The following is a 19,268-nucleotide window of genomic DNA, read 5'->3' as shown; positions in this document are numbered from 1 at the left end:
ACAAGTCCCACTGGACCCTTGTTCATTTCCTTCTGGGTCTCGGCGGTGGGGGGTTTGGGGGTCATCTCTGTACTTGGCCCCCATTCCTTCCATTATCTTCCTGTCAATGGACAGAGACCCTTGCCTGGCTGGCCTCCCTGGGCCTCCTGGGAGGCCTTGGGAGGGACTTGGCTTTGAACAGACCCACAGCAAGGGACAGGGGTTACTGACCAAAACTTAAGGACGTCCCAAGCCAGCCTTTGAATTATGTGTCCTGCCACTCCTGCCTGGTTCCCCAAGGGTGTGGGCCGCAGAAGCCCCCAAGCCATTCGAGTGGAGGTGGGCAGACTCTGGGTCCTGCCCCAAAGCCCAGAGTGGACCCTTCCTCCCGGGGAGCGGGGGCGGATTCTGGGTTCCCTGCCCCTCCCCTTGCAGGGCCTCCGAGATCTGCCCGCACGCCACTCCCTGCCGCCCGCTCAGCCCAGCACAACTGCCCGCACCTGCAGCCAGCCTGGGTCCCTCCAGTCATTCGTCCCGTGTCCCCCCCTTCCCTCTGGTCCCTAGGGTGCTGCTTCTCACACCCAGACGTTTCCTTTCCATTTTCACAGCAGGCATTAATAGACCCTCATGTCCCAGAGAACACGGTTACTGTCTATGACTCGGTACCCAATGCTTTTTTTTAAAGTCTCTTCCTTTTCTTCTCAGCCTCCTTCCTTCCTTCAAGATAAATAGCACTGAGCGAAAGGTAACTGCAGCCTCATCCACAATTCTGAGGTCCCAAAAGCCTGAAAACAAAGGTTCTCCATATAACCTTTTGTAAATAATGCCCTAAATGACGAGAAGGTACTAGTCTTTAGGTCACTCGGTGTGAATGCTCGGACGTCCCCGTGCTAAGCACGGAGGTGCCGCCCTGGCCCCAAATATAACACGTAAGAAACACACGGTGAGGACCGTTACAAACCCAATAAACGCAGAATTCCAAAACACAGCCGGCCTAACGCATTTGGATAAAGCAATGCAGACCCATCCTCGGTTATGTGACAAAGCGAAATCTGTGCGCCGGACTCCCGAAATCACTGCCCGCCGCAGAGGCCCGGACGGCAGCCGCCGCTCAGAGGCCCAGGGTCGGGGGCACAGGATGCCCGCGGCCGTGCCCGCCATACCTGAGCGGGGCTCGCTGCTTCTTCTCCCAGCTGCGCAGCTCCTCGGCGGGCCTGGTCTCCGCTCTGGGCCTGGTGCCCTGCAGGTCTGAGTCCCGCCCCAGAAACAGCCTGGTGACATGCAGCTCGACCCCATACCCGCTGGCCTCCCAGTCCTTCCCAGGTTTCCCCGGCCCCCCGAAAGCGGGCCCTAGCAGCTGCCAATGGCTCTGTGCCCAGGGTTCTCAGAGCCAGAACTACAGAGAGGGGTCCCCCAGCTACCTGTCCAGCTCGCCTCCCCTCCGTACTCCTTGGCTGGGCCCCAGGCCCTGCCCGCCCACCCCCATCACAAGCCCGGCGTCTGCTATAGCTGCCTGCTGCACACACGCCCGCTCCCGGGCACCACCCGCTCAGGCCCTCCACTTTCCCTGTCCAAACCCTACCCTTCAAGGACCTGCGCCCATCCCACCTGTCCTCAAAGCAGCTCCCAGCGAACGCGCCCAGGACCCGCAGCCCCTCACCGGGATGGTTGAGAAGGATGCTCTTCTTGCCCTGGCTCCCATCGGGGGCCACCGTCAGCTTCACTCGCAGCGTCTTGCTGGACGTCGGGGAGTGGTTGACGGAGGAATCGACCACCTCGTAGATGGTGTGCAGCAGGCTGGTGATGTCCTGGGCGTGGGGAGGGAAGCAGAACCAGGACGCGTGGCTTCAGTCACAGGGCATTTAAAACAGGAATCAGAGAGCCCGCTGAACCCCGGGTCCCCAAAGCCACACCTCAGGCAGCAAGGTGGGTACGGGGGTTCATTCGGGAGGGGTCCTAGGAGCAGGGAGAGTGAAGGGTGGGTACCCCAGGAAAGCTGACTGAGCAGGTCACAGCCACAGGCCACTGGCTGAGTCGCACCAGGGCCCTCGGGGGAGGCTGTGTGGAACCTGCCTCGGAAAAGTCTCATCCCTTGGGGATTAAGAGGTGCCCTGGGGTCCCCGTGCCCCAGATCTCTGGGCTGTCCAGTGAAGGCCAAGCCACTGTCCCGCCACCAGAGAAAGCTCCAGGGGTAGGCACTGTCCCCACAGAGCCCGAGGCCACAGGGGAACTTACAGGTGGGCCAGGGAGCACTGGCAGGGGACGCTGATGAGCACCTTCTGAGTGACAGGAAAGTGGATGTGTCCCCAAAGGTAAACTATGCTATGAGCACTGGACCAAACCTCTCCTTCTCTCTGGGTCTTGGTGAGCCCCCACACCCCGCCCTGCTGGCTCCCAGGCTGCAGCCACATCTCTCCAAGGAGTGGCCGGGCACCAGTGTCCCCATCTTGGCACACTGCAGGGCTCAAGCTCCCATGTCACCTCCTCCTCGGGGCTTCCCTGGACACCCCGCCCGTCTCTGTCATACGACTCTGTTATTTGCTTCAGTGAACGTGTCACGCCTTACAATTTTCCCATAATTGTCGGGAATCTGCCTCCCTGTCAGACAGTCAAAGCCACAGGCTCGGAGCTGTGGCCTCACACTCAGCATGTGGCAGACGCACACCGTAGGTGCTCAGCACGCAGGTACGGGCAGGAGGAAGGGTGGAGGAACACCACACCTGCACCCGGCACCGCCCCTGTCACCGTTCACCATTAGGGACAGGACCCCTTGTCAGAGGGGAAGGGCAGCAGTAACCGGGCACACAACCAATGCCCCTGTGCCAAGGGCACGGCCAGTGGCTGGGGCCAGGCGGGCGCACTCACCTCGCGGGTGACCTTCCCATTGTTGTCAAAGTCATACAGCGTGAAGGTCCACTCCTGCCGGCTATCCTCCTCCACGGACACGTCACACTGTAGCTCCTGGACACAGACAGACAACACACGGGCATGGCTGTCACCTGGGGGCTGCTGGAACGCCTGGAAGCCAGGTCACGGGGCCGCCACCTCCCCACTGCAGGGTAATGACCATGACATGACTGGCCGGGGGAGAGGCCAGGTTGGGCGGGGAAGGTTGGGCCTGGGCAGAGGTGCCCGCAGCGGTGCCAGGCGGTCTCTGCGTCCTCCCAGACAGAGGAAACTTGGCGGGGAGGGCTCTGGGGCCTCAGGAAGACTGAACTTGAACCAAAGACTTGAAGCTGCCCTGCGCACATGCACTCACACGTGCGTGCACACACCTGCACCATGCGCATGTGCCTGCACGCCAGCAGACATGTGCATGTTGCACATGTGTATGTGCGCGCGTGTGCATGGTTGCATGTCCAGAGTCTGCTCTGGGGGAACTGGAAACCAGTGTGGAAACTGGCTGGCTCACAGAGAAGTCCCACTAACGGCAGCAGCTGCTATTGTCTTCACAATGGTTCGCAGAACCACAGCCAGAGGGGCCCTCAGCGCAGGGCCGCTGAGTGGGGACGTGGGCACGGTGTCACCGGCGAGGAGCATGCGGGCCAGCTGAACGCCAGGCAGAGAGTTCCAGGAGGGCCGGCCGTCTGGGAAGGAAGGCCCACCAGCGACCTTTATGGTCAAGATTTTCCTCCCAGACCACCCTGTTCCACACCTCGTCTGGGTTGGCCCGGCATCGGGGTGGGCTCAGCATGCCCCCGGGGGTGGCTCCTGGCCGCAGGACGCTGGCAGAAGTGTGACAGCACGGTGCCCTGTCCCGGCCTGTGCGGCTCAAAGCCAGCTCCCTCCAGCAGTTCCGGGCAGCGCACGCCGAGTTCAAAGTCAGCCTTCCCTCCGTTGTGACACACCCGTCTGACCCCTGCCAAGGGCCCGCTCGGCTCTCTGACGCGCAGCGCTCACCCCGCACACATGTCCATGCACACGTGCACACCCCCCCCCACTCACACACATGCACGCACGCACGGCATTTACCTAATTCCTTCTCCCTGGCCTCCCCACTTAGCTCCAGAGGAAGCTCAGGCCTGACGCTCACAAACACGGGCTGCGTAACTGCCTGCCCCACCCCCGTCACGTGTGTCCCCCCACCACTCAGAGGAGCCCTCATCGCGGCAGTCCCAGCCAGTCGGCCAGCTCCTCTCCAGGAACAGACCCGCTCTGGCTTGCGAGGAGGGGAGCCGTCCGCCCTGGGCCCTCCCTCCCCCACCCACGTGGGAGGCACGCGGCCTTCCCACCTGCACAGGCCTCGGTTCTGCCCCGAAAACCGCCACCAGAAGAGAAGACCCCTCTCCAGGCCCCGCGGCAGGACAGGAAACTCACTTCAAACTTCAGCTGCTTCTTGGAGCCCGGGCAGGATTCGCCCGACTTCTCCATCTTCCTCTCATCTGCGCTGGCCAGCCCGTCGGTCTTCTCGGGAGGCAGGGCCACTGCGGGGAGGCAGTGAAGACGCGTGAGGACATGCCCCGGCCCCACCACGCACAGACGCGGGGCCGCAGGGCCGCCAGGGTGTGGGGCCCCTCCCCGCCCTGCCCTTGCTGGAGTCCAAGTCACTCTGTCCTTGGGGCTGTCCAGGCTGCTCCAGGGGGACCCCCCTCCCAGGGTGCGCCCGTGCAGCCACCCCGATCACCCCAGTGGGCCTCTCAGGCCTCCGCTCTGGTCTCTGCCCTGCCCTGAAGCCCACATGGGCAGACCGAGGCCGCCCACACAGCCCAGGCCAGGGGCACGGGGGTGACTCGAGCCCCAAGGATCACGGCCACAGCCTCACTGCCTTCCAAGCTGACACCGGCCTCCTCGGGGACGCCTGCCTGGGCCCGGCACACAGCCGCTGGGGGACGGGCAGGAGGAGCTGCAGCACGCAGGTCCACAGGGCGGTGAAGGGAAGGACATGTGCGTGCACCAGCGCCCATGTGAACACACGTGCACACTTGTGAACGCACGCACACACACACACATTATACTCAGGAGCGAGCTCACCCTGCTCGTCCTGGGGTTCCAGCCCCTGCCCAAGGTCCCGGTCCTTTGTGTGTCCTCCCAGGAGTGTGAGGAGGGTGGGCATGAAAGCCCATGACCTGTGCACCCCATTTTCCCATGAATACCCCCAGGAAGTGCCCGGAGGGCCATCCACAGTAGCAGCCATCATAGCCACCATCCCTGACCTGGGACCCAGCCTCCTAGGGTCTTCAGATCTTCAAACCTGAACTTCGGCCTCTTGTCTCTGCCTAAAGAAGGGGACGCGGGTCTGCCTGGGCATGTGCCCTTCTAGGACAGGTTCACGGCCCTCACCCGTCTCCTTAGGTCACTCAGCTGCCCTGGGGCAGTGACTCTGCTGTCCTGTCCCAGCTCTCAGGCCACCAGGCCTGACACAGCGCTGACCCAACGACTGGCTGTCCATGGTGCCCCAGTCCTCGCCGCAACCCTGGGAGGTGGTAACTAGTATTGGCTCCACTTCCCAGATGGGGAAACCGAGGCACGGAGAGGCCCAGTGTCTGCAAGGACACGAAGGGGCTCGGCCTGGAACACCAGCAGCCTGGCTCCTGCTACGCGGCCCCCGTGCCGTTTCTGGGGTGGTTCAGGAGGCCCGGCGCCTCCCACCAGCCTGGGCAGAGGGGCTCTCAGCTTGGGTGCGGAGCCTCCTGACAGGGCGTGTGGCCCAGGGCGGGTCATGTCCCTGCACTAGATGGCTCCGTTTCCTCAACTGTAAAATGGGGATAACAGGCCCCTCCCCAGAGGATCATGTGTGGATCCAACTCGCTATGACTGAGTCAGAGCCCACACGCAGGGTCCCAGCCGTTCATCAGGGGTAACGTCCCCTGCCCACACAACCTTTGGGGGGCCAGCACAGTTGGTAGCTAAGTTTCCTCAGAACACAAAAGTACATAAAAGCATCGCTTCAAAAATAGGCAGCCCAGGGTTGGGAACAGGATGGGGAAGCAGGGGATGAAGATAAGGATGCTCCCGGTCACCAGACCAGACAGGCGGGGACAGGAAGGTCGTGGTGACACAACTGATGAGACTGCTCCAACCACAGCTACCCCTCCCCCCAACCCCAGCAGGGCCTTGGGGCTGGAGCAGCCATGCCCCAGTGCCTCCTTCCTTCTCTGCCCAGACCACGATGTCCCCACAGCAAGGCAGCAGCTCACTAGTGCCATCAGGGTCTTGACTAGGGACCTGGCGGGGCGCACTGGGCACCCTCACCACTGGTGTCATCAGGGAAGACCACTGACACTAACTGCTTCTGGGACAGTGGGTCCGGCCAAGTCCTTTCCTCCCTGCTACTCCTCAAGGGCCAGGAGGTGTCCCCCCTGAGTGTCACGGCAAGCCCGGGGAAGTCAGGTGGGCCATTAGCGCACGACCCAAAGACAGCCAAGCCTACGTGGCCTGAGCCGCCCTGACTCCTCCAGCCTAAGTCTGCTGGTGTCCTGCTGGCCAGAGATGCCACCACCCTGGGACACCGCCACTTCTACCAGGCCACAAAGCAGTAGACACGAAGGTCACCCCCACTTAAAAGAAAGCAAGAAGGCTGAGAGGCTTGTCTGAGACATTGGGGAGTGTGTGGCCCCATCCCCGACACTAAGAGAAGGTCTGAGCTCCAGGGGCGCCCAGCATTTCCAGTGGGTGCAGCTGAGTTTGGCAGGAGGGTCCAGGTTGACGGGGCTCATTTGGACTCACACTGGGACCCTGCCACGGACCTGGGTGACCTGGGGCCATGCACCTGACTGCTCTGGGCCTCAGTCTCCGCATCTGTAACGTGGGGATGAGGCAGGCTCTCCCTCACAGGGCTCTGCGGGGTGTGGACGATGAGGACAGTGCCTACTGAGCGCTCACTGAATGCTGGCTTTGCAAACCATGTCAATGAGCTGTGCACAGTCCCTGCGGACAGCCCCAGTCCAAAAGGTCCCTCCACCCCAGCGCTGCCCCGCTGGAGGCACACAGCGCTGTCATGACCTGTGACATCCTCTGTTCCCCAGCGGCCCCCAGCTGCCCCAGAGCGCAGGGCTGAGGGCTGCAGAGAAGAAAAGGAGGAAAGAGAAACAAAGGCCAAGTCCGTCTTCAAAGCCGCTGCCTCCCTCCGCAGAGGTCCTGGCTAGAGATGTAAGCCGGCCAGGCTTATCGAAACCAAACTTCAAGTTCAAAGGGAAGTTATCAGAAAACCACCTTCAGGTTCAATGTTGCCTTTCAAGTTCCACTTGATAAAACCCAAAGAAAAGAAACCTCTGTCCTGCTCTCTCCTTCTCGGGGGCCCCTCCTGCCTCCTGAACAGAAGCAGCCTGTCCTCTGCCAGGCCCTCCGCTGCCTCTCTTCCCTTCTCCTCCGCCAGGGGTGGGGGGAACACCCCCACCCCCACCCTCTTCACATGTCCTCCCTTTGCCAGCGGGTCGCTCATCCCATCCCTGCTCAGAAAACCAGCCAAACACCCACTGGGGGACCTTCCCAGAACGGGGCTGGCACAGATGGGTAGCAGGACCGGGAGCCACCCTGTCCCGGGGCCCTGGGGGCCAGGAACAAGGACAGTAAGCACCCCCAGCCACACCAAAGGCGGCCTGTCGCCCTCTCACTGTCTCCTGCCCAGCGGCCAGAGGAGGTAACAGAGAGCGGATCAGAAAGCCTCACAGACGTCCGGGCCAGTCAGGGGCTGGGACGCAGGGGCCAAGCTTCTGCATGACCTGGGCCCTCGCGGCGCCAAACCAGCACCTGCCCACATTCACCCCTGTGCAGAACAAACCACCGCCCCTCCATCTGCCCATCCCTCCCTCCCTCCCTCCCTCGATCCAACCTCAGCAGAGAGAACGACACTGCTCTCAAGGTGGGCGGTGGCATCGGGCTCCGGGCCTGTTCCGTCTCTCACTCCTGTTCAGCCCAGTGGTTTGTTTTCCCAGAGATAATCTTTGGGGACACAATTTCGGGGGGACCCTGGCAACTCTTCAGTGGCAAGTCACAGCAACAACAGGAGATGCTGCTCATTGGAAAGGAAAGGACGGCAGGAGAAAGTAGGAGAAAAAGGAAGCGAAGGGACAGAGAAGGAAAAAAGCAAAGCCTGTCACTTGCCTCTGCAGTACCTGCGGGTGACATCAAGCAGGACTGGCAAATCACACCCCCATGAGCCAAGGCCCGCCCACTGCCTGTTTTTGTAAATAAAGTTTTATTGGGCACAGTCACGCTGACACACAGTCCACAGAGCCCTTGGTAAATGCAGCCTTCACCCCCCTCCCCGGGACACCCCGCTCAGCAGGACGCAGGCTGGATTGCACCTGCCGCTCACCTGCCCGACTGGGCACCTTATGCAACACGCACCTGCCCGACCAGACACCGCGGCCGCGGAAGAAAGGAAATGTCAGCTCTGCTTTCCTAAAACCAATGCTCAGCTCCAGCGCATCTGGGGGCATCGGGTGGAGCCCCTTTTCTTTGGAAACCGCTCCCCGCCTCGCCTCACACCATGGTGCAACCCCGAGGAGGGGCAGGCTGGCTGTGTTTGCTGGATGACGCTGCCCCTCGCCCCCCCACGTTCGCCCCAGCCTGGCGTCACTCCACCCCCAGCAACTGCCAGACTAAACGCATTACTTGACCATCCTCACCCGGCTCCCTTTGATGTTCCCTTCTCAAGCTTCAGAATACCTTTTGGAGGGAGATCAGACAGCATTAAACAGAATTACTAATTAATTAAGCAAAGTTAAATTTTAAACACTGTTTGTTGTGTTAGCCAAAAGCCTGAACAGAACAGACTTCTTTCCTCCACTGAGATCAAAGACAGCCTCTTCCCTCTTCCCTCCCCCAGTTTAAAAAAAAGGGGGGAGGCGGATGGAGAGAAAGGGAGAGAAGGAAGAGCGTGCTTGAGGGACACTGGGGACAGAGGCAGCACCTGAACGGGGGCCACATTGACCCTGGTCTAGACTTCCAACCCCCACCCCACCCACGGGCCCGATGGGAGGAAGCACCTAGGGCTCCTGTGGGACAGACACCACAGGGAGAGCCATGGTCACTTTCAGGGACTGTTTTCCCTGGCAAACAGTGCTGACCTGAGGACCGGGCTGGCGCGGGAGACCAGGCATGGACTGCTGACGGCTGGTGCCACCCAAACAGCACGAGAAGAGGGGTCGTGACTAAAACACCCCCAGGCAGGGTGAGCACCCCAGGGCTCTTCTCCAGCCCCCACCCCCGGAGCTCGGGGACCGCGTCATTCGGGGTCATCGGGAGGTTGGCGGGGAAAAGCGGGCTGTGCGCTGTGCTCGGCAGCACAGATCTGAGGACTGTGCGTGACACTTTTTTGGACAGAAGACAAAAGGTGTCTTGAGGAGGGGCCCCTTTTTCCAATGTGCACAGAAGTTATTTATTGCTAGCAGAGTGCTGGCCAAATCCATGCCATCTAGTACTGTGGGCCGTCCTATCGGGGATCCTCAGATGGCTTCGCAGGGGCCTGCCACACCCACGCTGGCTCCTGGCCCTGCGCTGCCCGCGGCGAGTGGCACGCACCGCACACGTACCCACCACGGAGTGCTGAACTGCACCGAGTCCCACAGGCAGGCGCGTGGAAGCCACACAACCAACGCCCCCTGAAGTCTGGCCTGACTGAGCCTGGGGACAGGGATGGGGAAGAGGCCGACGGAAAAGGGGTGTGTTATTCGTGAATCCTGTTCTTAGGCTGAGATCCAGACTGTGAACAGTACCAACAAATGCCCCATTACTTTAACACAATCCAGAAAGGCCTGGTTGACATTACACTTGGAAAGAAGAGGCAAATTTGAAGCACAGTTATGACTAAATCAGCCCCACCAAAGATCAGAAATGAGTCTAACGCTCATGTGCGTGGCAGACACGTCTCTCGGCCCAGGTACCTGGCGGGCGCTCAGCTACCACAACGTAAGATTTAACACAGGCCAGAGCTTCCTGGCTGGAGGCTGGACGCCTGCCCTAACGTATCCACTGTCCTTTCTCAATGGTCCACGTGCAGATTATCTGCCGCAAATATTTTTGTCTCGGGATGGCTTGCCAGGATGCTTCTGACTCCCCAGCCCCCCGACAGCTGTTAGAGGGAAGGCAGATGAATTTTAATATTAGCCTATGCCAAATATAATTAGGCGGGTTAATCTGTTGTGCGTAAAAAGAGAAAGAGATCGTGTGTGCATTCCAGGCCGAATGGTTTCTTGCCTTGCGTGCTGAGCTGTCCTTGGGGAGCAAGGGTCTCAGAGACACACGGATCTGCACTGCCGTGGGTGCTGAGACACCGGAGCCGTGTGTGGGAACACCCACTATGTCACTGACTCCTTTGTGTTCCTGTTTGCATTTGACCTAAGAGGAGACTGAGCTTAAAAAGCAAATGCAGCCCTGGCTGGTGTGGCTCAGTGGATTGAGCGCCAGCCTGCGAACCTAAGGGTCACTGGTTCGATTCCCAGCCGGGGCACATGCTTGGGTTTCGAGCCAGGTCCCTGGTTGGAGGTCCACAAGAGGCAACCACACATGGATGTTTCTAGCCCTCTCTTCCTCTTTCCCTTCTCCTCTCCCTAAAAGTAAATAAATAAAATCTTAAAAAATAAAAAAAGCACACACAACCAGGCCATTGGTCTTCTGAAAAGGATGCGCCTGCTCCGGCCCCCAGCCCCGTCTCTCCAGCGGAATGGCCTTTTTCTGTCTTTTGACCCTGCCACGCCCTCACGAGTGGTCCCCACCAAGGATACGCTTTCTGTCTCTCCAAGTCCTGCTCACCCTTCAGGCCTCCAGCTTAAGCCTCCCCACCTCTGAGAAGCACGTCTCCACGCCGCGCAGGTGTGTTAGGGGTGCCCAGGTAACACCGTGCTCCCCACCCGTCACTCGGTTCGCTGGGCCCTCCCGCTGCGGCCCCCAGATACAGCGCGGACAGACGTCATCATCATCATCAAAATGAAACACGTCACAGAACTAGGGTTTGAACCTGACAGCATAGGCACAGAAGAACTAAAATCCCACCCACCGGCCCCGGCTGCTGGCCTCCCCGCCTTGTCACACCACAGTAGCGGACACTTGTTCCTGCCCGTCCCGCCCCCGCTCTCCTTCCGGTCACAGCACCTGGGCCTCCTCGGAGGGGGGCCGCCTCTCCCCTGCCTCGATCCGTGCGGTTTAGGGCACCGACCCCACAGCAGCCTCAGGCCCGACGCCGCGTCTCTCACCCTGACGGCCACGGCAGCTGGTCCTAGGTCAGCAGCCAAGTTCATGGTCCAGCGAACGAGCTGAGCTTCTGCACCCCTCGCCAGCACACGCCCCTTCCACCTGGGAACCAGAGTGAGTCCACAGGGCTGCTCCGAGGCCGTTTCCAAACGTCGGCGTTTGTATCCTCAGTCGGTTGGGTCTGCTGTCTCCTCCCGTTCTGCCTTCCTTCCCCTGCGTCGTAGCCACGTCACGGGTGCTGAAGCGGCGTCTCTGGAGCCAGCTAAGCGGCGCGTGCGTGGCTGAGGCGTTTATTTGGGTTTGGTGGAATATATATAAAAGAATTGCGTCTTCTTTTTCTTAAAGAAGCTCCCCCCACCCACCAAGACCTGGATGAGAGTTGGGACCCACAAACCCACACCCAGCTTGGTCACTAAACAAGAATCGAACTTCCGTGGGAAGTCCTGGGCCCTGGCCGCGCTCACCTGTGTGGCTGAGCTCCTGGGGTGTGGGCACCTAATGCTGGTCGCAGCCTTCGCCACCTTCGGGGGAGGGGGTCACAGAGGGCGGGGGAGGGGTGATGGAGAGGTACAGAGGCGGTGAGTGCGGGTGGATCCAACCAGTCCTTTTCTGGAAAGTTCTACCCTAGGATTTTTCAATTCATGAACCAAGGCTTAAGTGAATTTGGCTAGAGTATCCAAAAGAACCAAAAGACTCCTGAATTAACAATCCAGCACTTAGAGCTCCTGCTTTTCAGGAAAAGCCACCACCACTAAAATAGCCAAGTGCCCAATGCGGGGCTTGCTGAGGTGGTTTCCGGCCGCTCCCACCGGTGAATGCCTACCCTTCCGGAGACCAGCCACGCCACCCAGGGTCTCCCCAGCATCCCGCCCCCCCCCCCCCCACCAGGCTGCATTTTACTGTTTGTAGATTTTACTAAGGGGCCACTTGTGCCTGAGCGGAAAGAGGAAGGGGAGAAAAGGAGGGGGGAAGCCCAACAAATAGCACTCGGGCCTTTTTTCTGATCAGAGCTTAAGGCCGATAGCCACACTACTTTGAGGTTCAATAGGACGGAGAGGAGACATCTGTTCAGGGAGGCGGGGGACATGCCAGGAGAGGGACAGGGAAAGGGAAAAAAAGCCTTCTTTGGACTAAAAATACCGTGTCCCTTCCACTCCCCCCTGTCCCCGCCCAAGGTAAAACATGTGATGAAATGCAACTTTTAAACCAGACCCCGAGCTACTTGGAACTATGAAAGCCTCCTCCGTATCTGACAGGAGTCAGAATTTCCACTGCTCACGCTGAGCTTTTATGAAGAACAGACTTGAGAGAAACTGGTGTCACTGCCGAAACGCGGGCTTCTGGGGACTGCCGAGGAGTGGAGTCGCACGAGTGACAGGCCAGCAGGACAGGCTCTGAACGGAGGGAGAGGAGCCCGCGGGTGCGGCCCCCCTGCCCCCTCCATACTGGGGGGCGGGGACCTGCTGATCTCCAGCGAACCCCCCCTTCCTCTCAGACTCCCGGGGACCACCTGCCGGCAGCCCCTCCGAGGGATCCGCCGCGCCCGGGGGGTCACGTGGAGCCGTGTCTCTCTCTCCCTCTTGCTCCCTGAACTCCAGACTCAGGGGCCACCTGTCCACCAGCTTCTCTCCTGGCAGAGCCCAGGCGTCTTGGGCCCAACACGTCCGAAAACGAAAGCCCTGACTGTCACCTGCAAAATCGTCCACTTCACAAGTGACACCACCATTTTCTTAGTTCCTTAAGCAGGAAGTCTGACGTGCACCCGGGGCCCCGTTCTCCCCTGCACCCCCTGCACCCCCACACCCTCTCCCCCCCGCCCCACGGCTCCCATGCAGGACGGACACCACGGCCTCTCGCTGACACTATTGCATTCGCCACCTGTTTCCTTTGCCTCCCTCTCCCTCCGCGTGGCCCGTCCCAGAAGCCACACGAAGCCAGGATCTGGCCCTCCCCTGCCTGCACCTTTCCAAGGGTTTCTCTCTCAAAAGCAGCATAAAGCCCAAGCACCCAGCCCCACCCCCTCCCCGAGTCTCCTCCTGGCCCATGGGCCTCCTCCTCTCTGTTCCCCGGGGCCCCAAGTTCCTTCCACCTTGGCTGGGGTTCTGCTCGTCCCTTCATGCTGCTCTGCCTCCACGTCTGCCCACGACCGGCTCCCTCCTGGAGCCTGTATCTCGGCTAAAACGCCACCTCCTCCCAGAGGCCGGGGCACACTCAGCCCTGCCTGGCGTTTCGCCTCTTTGCAGAACGCCACTGCCGGAAATGTGCGTGCTCACTCCCTGCATCACCTACTCACCCGCTGCCTCTGTCACCCAAACACCCTGCCACCTGCCTCGTTCATAGCTGGGAACCCAGGGCCCACCCAGCAGGGCCCCCCACCCACAGCGGGTGCTCAGTCAGTACTCTCCAAATGAGGAGGACCCTGAGGCCTGAGTTCTGTTCTCAGTCGGCTGTGTGACCTTGGGCATGTTGTCCCCCTCTCTGGCCTTAGTTTGCCAACTAACAATGAAGGGGCTGAAACACCCCCCAGGGCTCCTCAGCTCTGCCATCTCACACCTGGGCCCCACACCTGGGCCTCACACCTGGGCCTCACACCTGGACCCCACACCTGGGCCTCACACCTGGGCCTCACACCTGGGTCTCACACCTGGTCCTCACACCTGGGCCTCACACCTGGTCCCCACACCTGGTCCCCACACCTGGGCCTCACACCTGGGCGTCTGGACAGACTGGCCTGGGGCCCACAGGGAACTCATAGGTCCAGCTGGCTGGCCCATGGGAGAGGGTCGGGAGAGGGTCATCTGACTTCAGTGACTTCCTGGGATTCACTTTATTCTTCTAGTGAGTATTTATGAGCACTTCCGGCATGCCAGGCCCTAGGCCACACACTGGGTGTAGGAGACATTCAGAGACTCTAATAGGGTTAGAGAAACTTTGGAAACAGGTCCTCTCTGATCTGGACCTTCCTTGGTGAGGTCGGCCCCTCATCAAGGAAGGTGGACCCCTGAAACCACACGAATCACAACAGCTCACACTGCCTGGGCACTTTCTCAGGACCACGGCTGCTCTCTGGGAGTGCAGAGATGACCCATCTTCACAGGAACCCTGGGGAAGCGGTGCTCGGATTGTCCCCAATGAGGAAACAAGCCCAGAGGGGTTAAATGGCTCACCCACGGTCACAGAGTGAGTCGCGGGAAAGCCCAGCTGGAACAGGGTCTGCCTTGCAGATCCCCAGAGTCAGAATAATGGGGAGCACTCTGCTGGGGGGGGCAGGGTTCAGGGCTGTGTCCATTGGGACAGGCCCCCAGGTCTCAGTCCCAGCACCGCTGCCCTGCTGGACAGGACCAGTTGCACTGGGCACAGCCACCCCTGTGGCCAGGGGAGCAAAGATGCCACAGGCTCTGCCAGGCACAGCCCAGGCCGGGAGGTGGGGGTGGGAGGAAGCAGCAGGGCCCCCAGAGAAAGGGGTCACCTACCATCGGTGGCTCTGAGGGCTCCTTTGGGTTCTGTGATGTCAGCTTTCTACAGAAAATGCCATGTGGGCTGCACTCTGCCTGTGTTCACCCCCAAGCAGAGAGGTCAGAAGACCGGAGCTATGGGGACGCTGGAGGTGGGGACACTGGGGTGGGGACACTGGGGTGGGGACGCTGGCGTGGGAGCAGGGGCAGTGGGCAGAGGCTGGGAGGTAAGAGGCAGGAGTCAGCCAAGCGCGGGGCAGGGTCGGGGCAGCACTCGGTGGGAGGGAGAAGGGGGCCCCATTTATGGGTCTTTCCCTCTGACAAGAATGGGATAGAAGCTATACCCTGAGCTGGGCCAGGAGACCCCCAGACCCAGCACTTCCGGGAGGCTGCTCAGGGTGGCATGGCTCTGCCACACAGGCCTGGCACCAACTGTTACCTCGGGTCACAGGCCACAGTCCGCCCCGCTGGAGCGAAGCGTGGGGCTGACCGTCCCCTGTCCTCACATCCCTGGCTGGGTCAGTGGAGGGAGAGGTCCGCTTCCCTTCTCCCCACTCAAGCCACCAGTGCTGCCCCCGCCACACCCAGCCAGCTCTGGGCTTGGGACTTTTGATGTTTACTTTGTTCTCTCCCCAGTTCAAAAGGAGCCCAGCAGCCTCTGGCCTGCACGGAGCCCAGCCTTAATCTCCCATCCCGCACGCTCCCAGCTGGCCAGTTAAGACGCTGGATTAGGGCCGGCTTTACAGAACAACGCGGGAGCTAAAGCCGTCCTCTCCTGGGAGGGCTAAAAGCCTTCTTTTTATCTTCGCGCCTCAGATGGCCTTTTTTCCTCCCTTAAACAGCCCTCCCTCCTGCCAAGAGGCAATGAACTTGGCCAAAAGGAAGACAAAGAAGAGATTCAGGATCCGGCTTGCTCTCGCTGGCCAGCACAGAGGGAAGTCCACAGGACCCCCACCCGGCCCCCCGCCCCCATACTCTCCAGGCCAGGTGGGTGCTTCTTGGAGGCCAGGACTCATAGCACCTGCACTCACCAGCCCAGCCGTGCGGGGCCGGCGGTCACAGCCCCGTTGCCCACCTGGAGGGGGCAGTGAGCGCGCCCTGCAGGTCGCTGGGACCAGCCCCTTCCTGGGCAGGGCGGCCAGGCCCAAGCCAGAGGAGCTCTCTTCCTGCTTCATTTACTTTCTGCTTTCACTGTTTAATTCTGTCGTGAGTCTTTCCTTTCACAAGGAGTCCATGATTCCATTCTTGTAAAAGTGAAAACCTTCATTGCAGTTAGCACTGCAGTCCACTTGGTCCATTCTTCCCAATTCAGGCCTCTAGCTCCGCACTAATACACACGTGTGGTATGTACTCTCTCACACACACACACAGAGGAAACGCAGAGTCCTGCCTGGGGCCTTTTTTCACACAAGAGATAACACGCTGTCTGCCACAGACTGCACCTTTCTGCAACCTGCGCTGATTGCTTTACACTTTGTGCTTCTGGGAAGCTTCTGTTTGAAGAAAGGGATGGAACGACCTGACCACCACAACCTAATCCAACCCCCAGTGGGGAGACTGAGGCAAGCTAGGGGCTCCCAACCCCCTCCCTCATCAGTGGTGGCCCCAACGGGCCTGGATGCCATCCGTGACTGGCAAGGTGCCCAGATTGCCCGGAAGTCTGACATGCAGCTGAAAGTGGGGTGGGAGCAGGAGCCAGCCCGATGCCACCAAGCTCACTCCCTGTCCCAGACAGGAGACAGGACCCTCTGGCACCTCGCATTTACCCCTCGTTCATCAACCCATATTTGTAAGCACCGACCCCACCACAGTTCATCGTCCCCGAAAGGTGTCCACACCCTCTGAGCCTCACTGAGTCCCGCTCCACGTCCCCACCCATCACTGCAGCAGGGAGGGGGTGCCCGGAACTGTTAGGGGGTCAGGTCGATGGGCTCCCAGGCCGGTGTCCCTCCTGCTTCACCACGTCAGGGCTCACTCCCTAAACGCAGACGTGGGACAACGTGACCCTCCCTTTCGGAGGGGGCAGGCCATTTCCTGTCTGTGTGTAGCGGAGAAAGACAGCCCCTCTGAGACCAGCTCTGTGATTTCAGACTGAGCCTCAGTGGGCAGAGAAGGGCCTCATTTTGGACACCAGCCCAGGACTCAATAAAGGATGGAGAGCGAGAGAGAGAGGTGGAGAGGTGGGTGGGTGAAAACTGGAGTCAGGGGTGAGCGGTGGGTGATGGGTGGTTAGATGGGCGCTGGATGGGCAGAGGACGGGCTGTGACCGGTGGGTGATAGATGACGGCCGGCTGGCTGCTGGCTGGGTCACAGGTCAGTGTGGGTTAGGAGGGGATGGGACGACAATGGACAGACAGATGAGCGGACAGGTGGACGGCTGGACAGATGGAACAGACGGAGAAATGGGTGCACGAGAGAATGGACTTCCTGGGAAGTCACCCCGGGCAAGAGCAAGTGAATGGATAAATGGGGTAAGTGTTGGATTCCAGGGAATCAGTGTCTGGGTCACCTCAGTGCCCAGGGTCTACACCCTGCAGACCTCTACCTGACTCCCCAGGTCTTCTCTAGGCACCAAGTCCCAGCATCCGTGCATGGAGACAAGGGTGACCGCCGGGGCGGGGGGAGCGCCTGGGTGCAGCCTCCAGGCGCACAGGCAAATGCCCCGCAGCCGGGACGAAGCTGTCCACCTATGGACATTGAGCACCTGCTCCTATGGGAGCCAATCTTGACGGATGCCTGGGTCCCCAGCCTTCCCCTCTGCAACTGAGTGACTCTCCTGAGCCAGTGCTTGTCAGAGGACAGTGCGCACACACGTCACCGGGGAACCGAGGAAAGGGCAGACAGGACTCTGGGGGCCCGAGGTCCTACCTTTGTAACAGCTGTCCAGGCCGGTGTGGTCCCAGCCCTCAGGCGGCCTAGGTGGCCCTCGAGAACCTGCTGGGGCTGTCTGCTCTCCTGTCAAGGCTCCACAGGACCCCCAAGGCCTAGATTCTCCCCAGAGACGCGTGGGCCCCCCAGCCCTCCTGCCAGCTGCCTGTCCCTCCCCAGCATAGATGGCCCCAGGGCCATGAGAAGGCCCCAGTTCAGGGAGCCTCTCCTCTGAGGCTGAGCAGAAAACGCAGATGCCGCCCTGTTTAGCACACGCCGGCAGGTGCTGTCCACGCCTGGCGCCAGCTCAGGGAGCCACGCGGGCGAAGGCCCTCGTCCCCTTTCTACAGAGGCGGAGTCAGGCGGGCCCGGCGGCTGGTCCAGAGACAAGCGAGCATGCCCATGGCCGCCAGCCCTGTCCTCCGGGGCCCCAATTCTTCCTTCGACACGGCGCTTGAGCTAAGAGGCGGGAGGTGAGGCTGGTGGGTGTCTGTGTGCACACACTCACGCGCGCTCCAGGGGAGTGAACGAACGGAGAGCTGGGAAACGCAACAGCGACCTTAGGGGCTGCTTGCTACACGCCTGACCCTGCGTGAGGGGCCCACGGGGGGCCGCCATGATCACCTCCCAGCAGAGAAGCTGAGGACAAACACCCTGTCCAAGGTCCCTCAGTGAGCCCAGGTGGCCTGGCTCCACTCTGGGCCTGGACTATGGGAGTCACACCTCCCTCGTGCTCCTCAGCCGCCCCTCCACCCCCCAGCCCTACCCAGAGTCCTGTCCTCGGCACGGTCTGCAGGTTTTCCGGAGACGCAGGGCATACGGTAGACCAGATGGCCCCTTGCCCACCTCACTGCCCTCTGCAAAGGAAGTAATGGGTTCCAGTACCTTCCAGGCGAAAGTCTTCCTCTTCCTCCTCACTGAGTGTCTCTCTGAAAACCTCGCCCACGAGCTCCTGGAGGAAGAAGACGAGACAGGGACATGAAGGGCATATCGGGGTCAGGTAGGTGCCTGGCACTGGGTCAGGAAAGGTGGTGTCATGAACATGTGCCTGGCTGGTCACAAGGCAGCAGGGCCCCTGCTGTGGCTGTTCTGATGGGAACTGAGGCCCAATGAGGTGGCGCCTATCACCCTCCAAACGTCACTGTCCCTTTCTTGGCCGGCAGCCCTCCATGGAACGCCACACAGCACCACGCCCACCCGTCGGAAAGAGTCCTGCCCTCCACCCAGAAGAAGATCAGAAAGCGTCCCTCGTCTGTCCCTCTGAGCGGGCCCACGTGCCTGCTCAGGGGCCTCCAGAAGAGATCTGCACCCTTCCCCCATCAGAGGGTCCCAGATTCGCCGTCCGCCTGGGTGATTCAATAAAGAGAGGCCGGGGGGCTCCGGGGTCGGCTCCTCCGTCTCCGTGCTCTGGCTTCAATCATGCCTCCCACGTCTCCCCAACACCCACACCTTCCGGAAGCTACCCCGATGCCTGCCCACGCCCTGCCCGGCCCCGTCGCGTGAGCTCCCGGTGTCCGGCTCTCCCCACCCCCGCACGCCACCCCACCCCTGCCTGCCCAGGCTGCCACGTCCAGCAGGCCAGCGGAGCCTGGTCCGTCCGCAGGCTGGGAAAGTTCCGGGATGCCCACCAGGGTCCCATCTGTCTGACCGCCGCCCAGCGGGATGTCTCCAGACAAGAGACTAAGACTGGTTGTCAAACCGTCTTCTGTATTTATTGGTTTTCTGCCAGGAAGCGTTCTGTGATCAAAAAAGATTATTTTAAACCAAGTTAAACAAGGTCCCTTACTGCAGGGTGTACAGAGGCAGCAGACCCTGAACACCCAAACAATGTGG

The 19,268-nt window shown here is 60.7% G+C and overlaps 1 protein-coding gene across 1 annotated transcript in view; it reads right to left on the bottom strand.

Annotated features, from left to right (window-relative positions):
- The window catches only part of NKD1 (NKD inhibitor of Wnt signaling pathway 1), a 60,849-nt gene that overhangs the window by 1,377 nt on the left and 40,204 nt on the right, over positions 1-19,268 (bottom strand). Inside the window, exons 4-8 of the mRNA XM_090260653.1 lie at positions 18,321-18,387; positions 4,297-4,403; positions 2,845-2,940; positions 1,640-1,787; positions 1,143-1,227 (exon numbers count right to left, since the gene is read on the bottom strand). Of these exons, the coding sequence (XP_090116779.1) occupies positions 1,143-1,227; positions 1,640-1,787; positions 2,845-2,940; positions 4,297-4,403; positions 18,321-18,387 (503 nt within the window). The remainder of the gene's footprint in view (positions 1-1,142; positions 1,228-1,639; positions 1,788-2,844; positions 2,941-4,296; positions 4,404-18,320; positions 18,388-19,268) is intronic.

The sequence above is a fragment of the Furipterus horrens genome, unplaced genomic scaffold (genome assembly GCF_987537825.1).
Source record: "Furipterus horrens unplaced genomic scaffold, mFurHor1.1.pri manual_scaffold_13, whole genome shotgun sequence".
NCBI classification, from domain to species: domain Eukaryota; kingdom Metazoa; phylum Chordata; class Mammalia; order Chiroptera; family Furipteridae; genus Furipterus; species Furipterus horrens.
The sequence above is the reverse complement of the archived record's forward strand: the minus strand, read 5'-3'. Positions and strand labels throughout refer to the sequence as shown.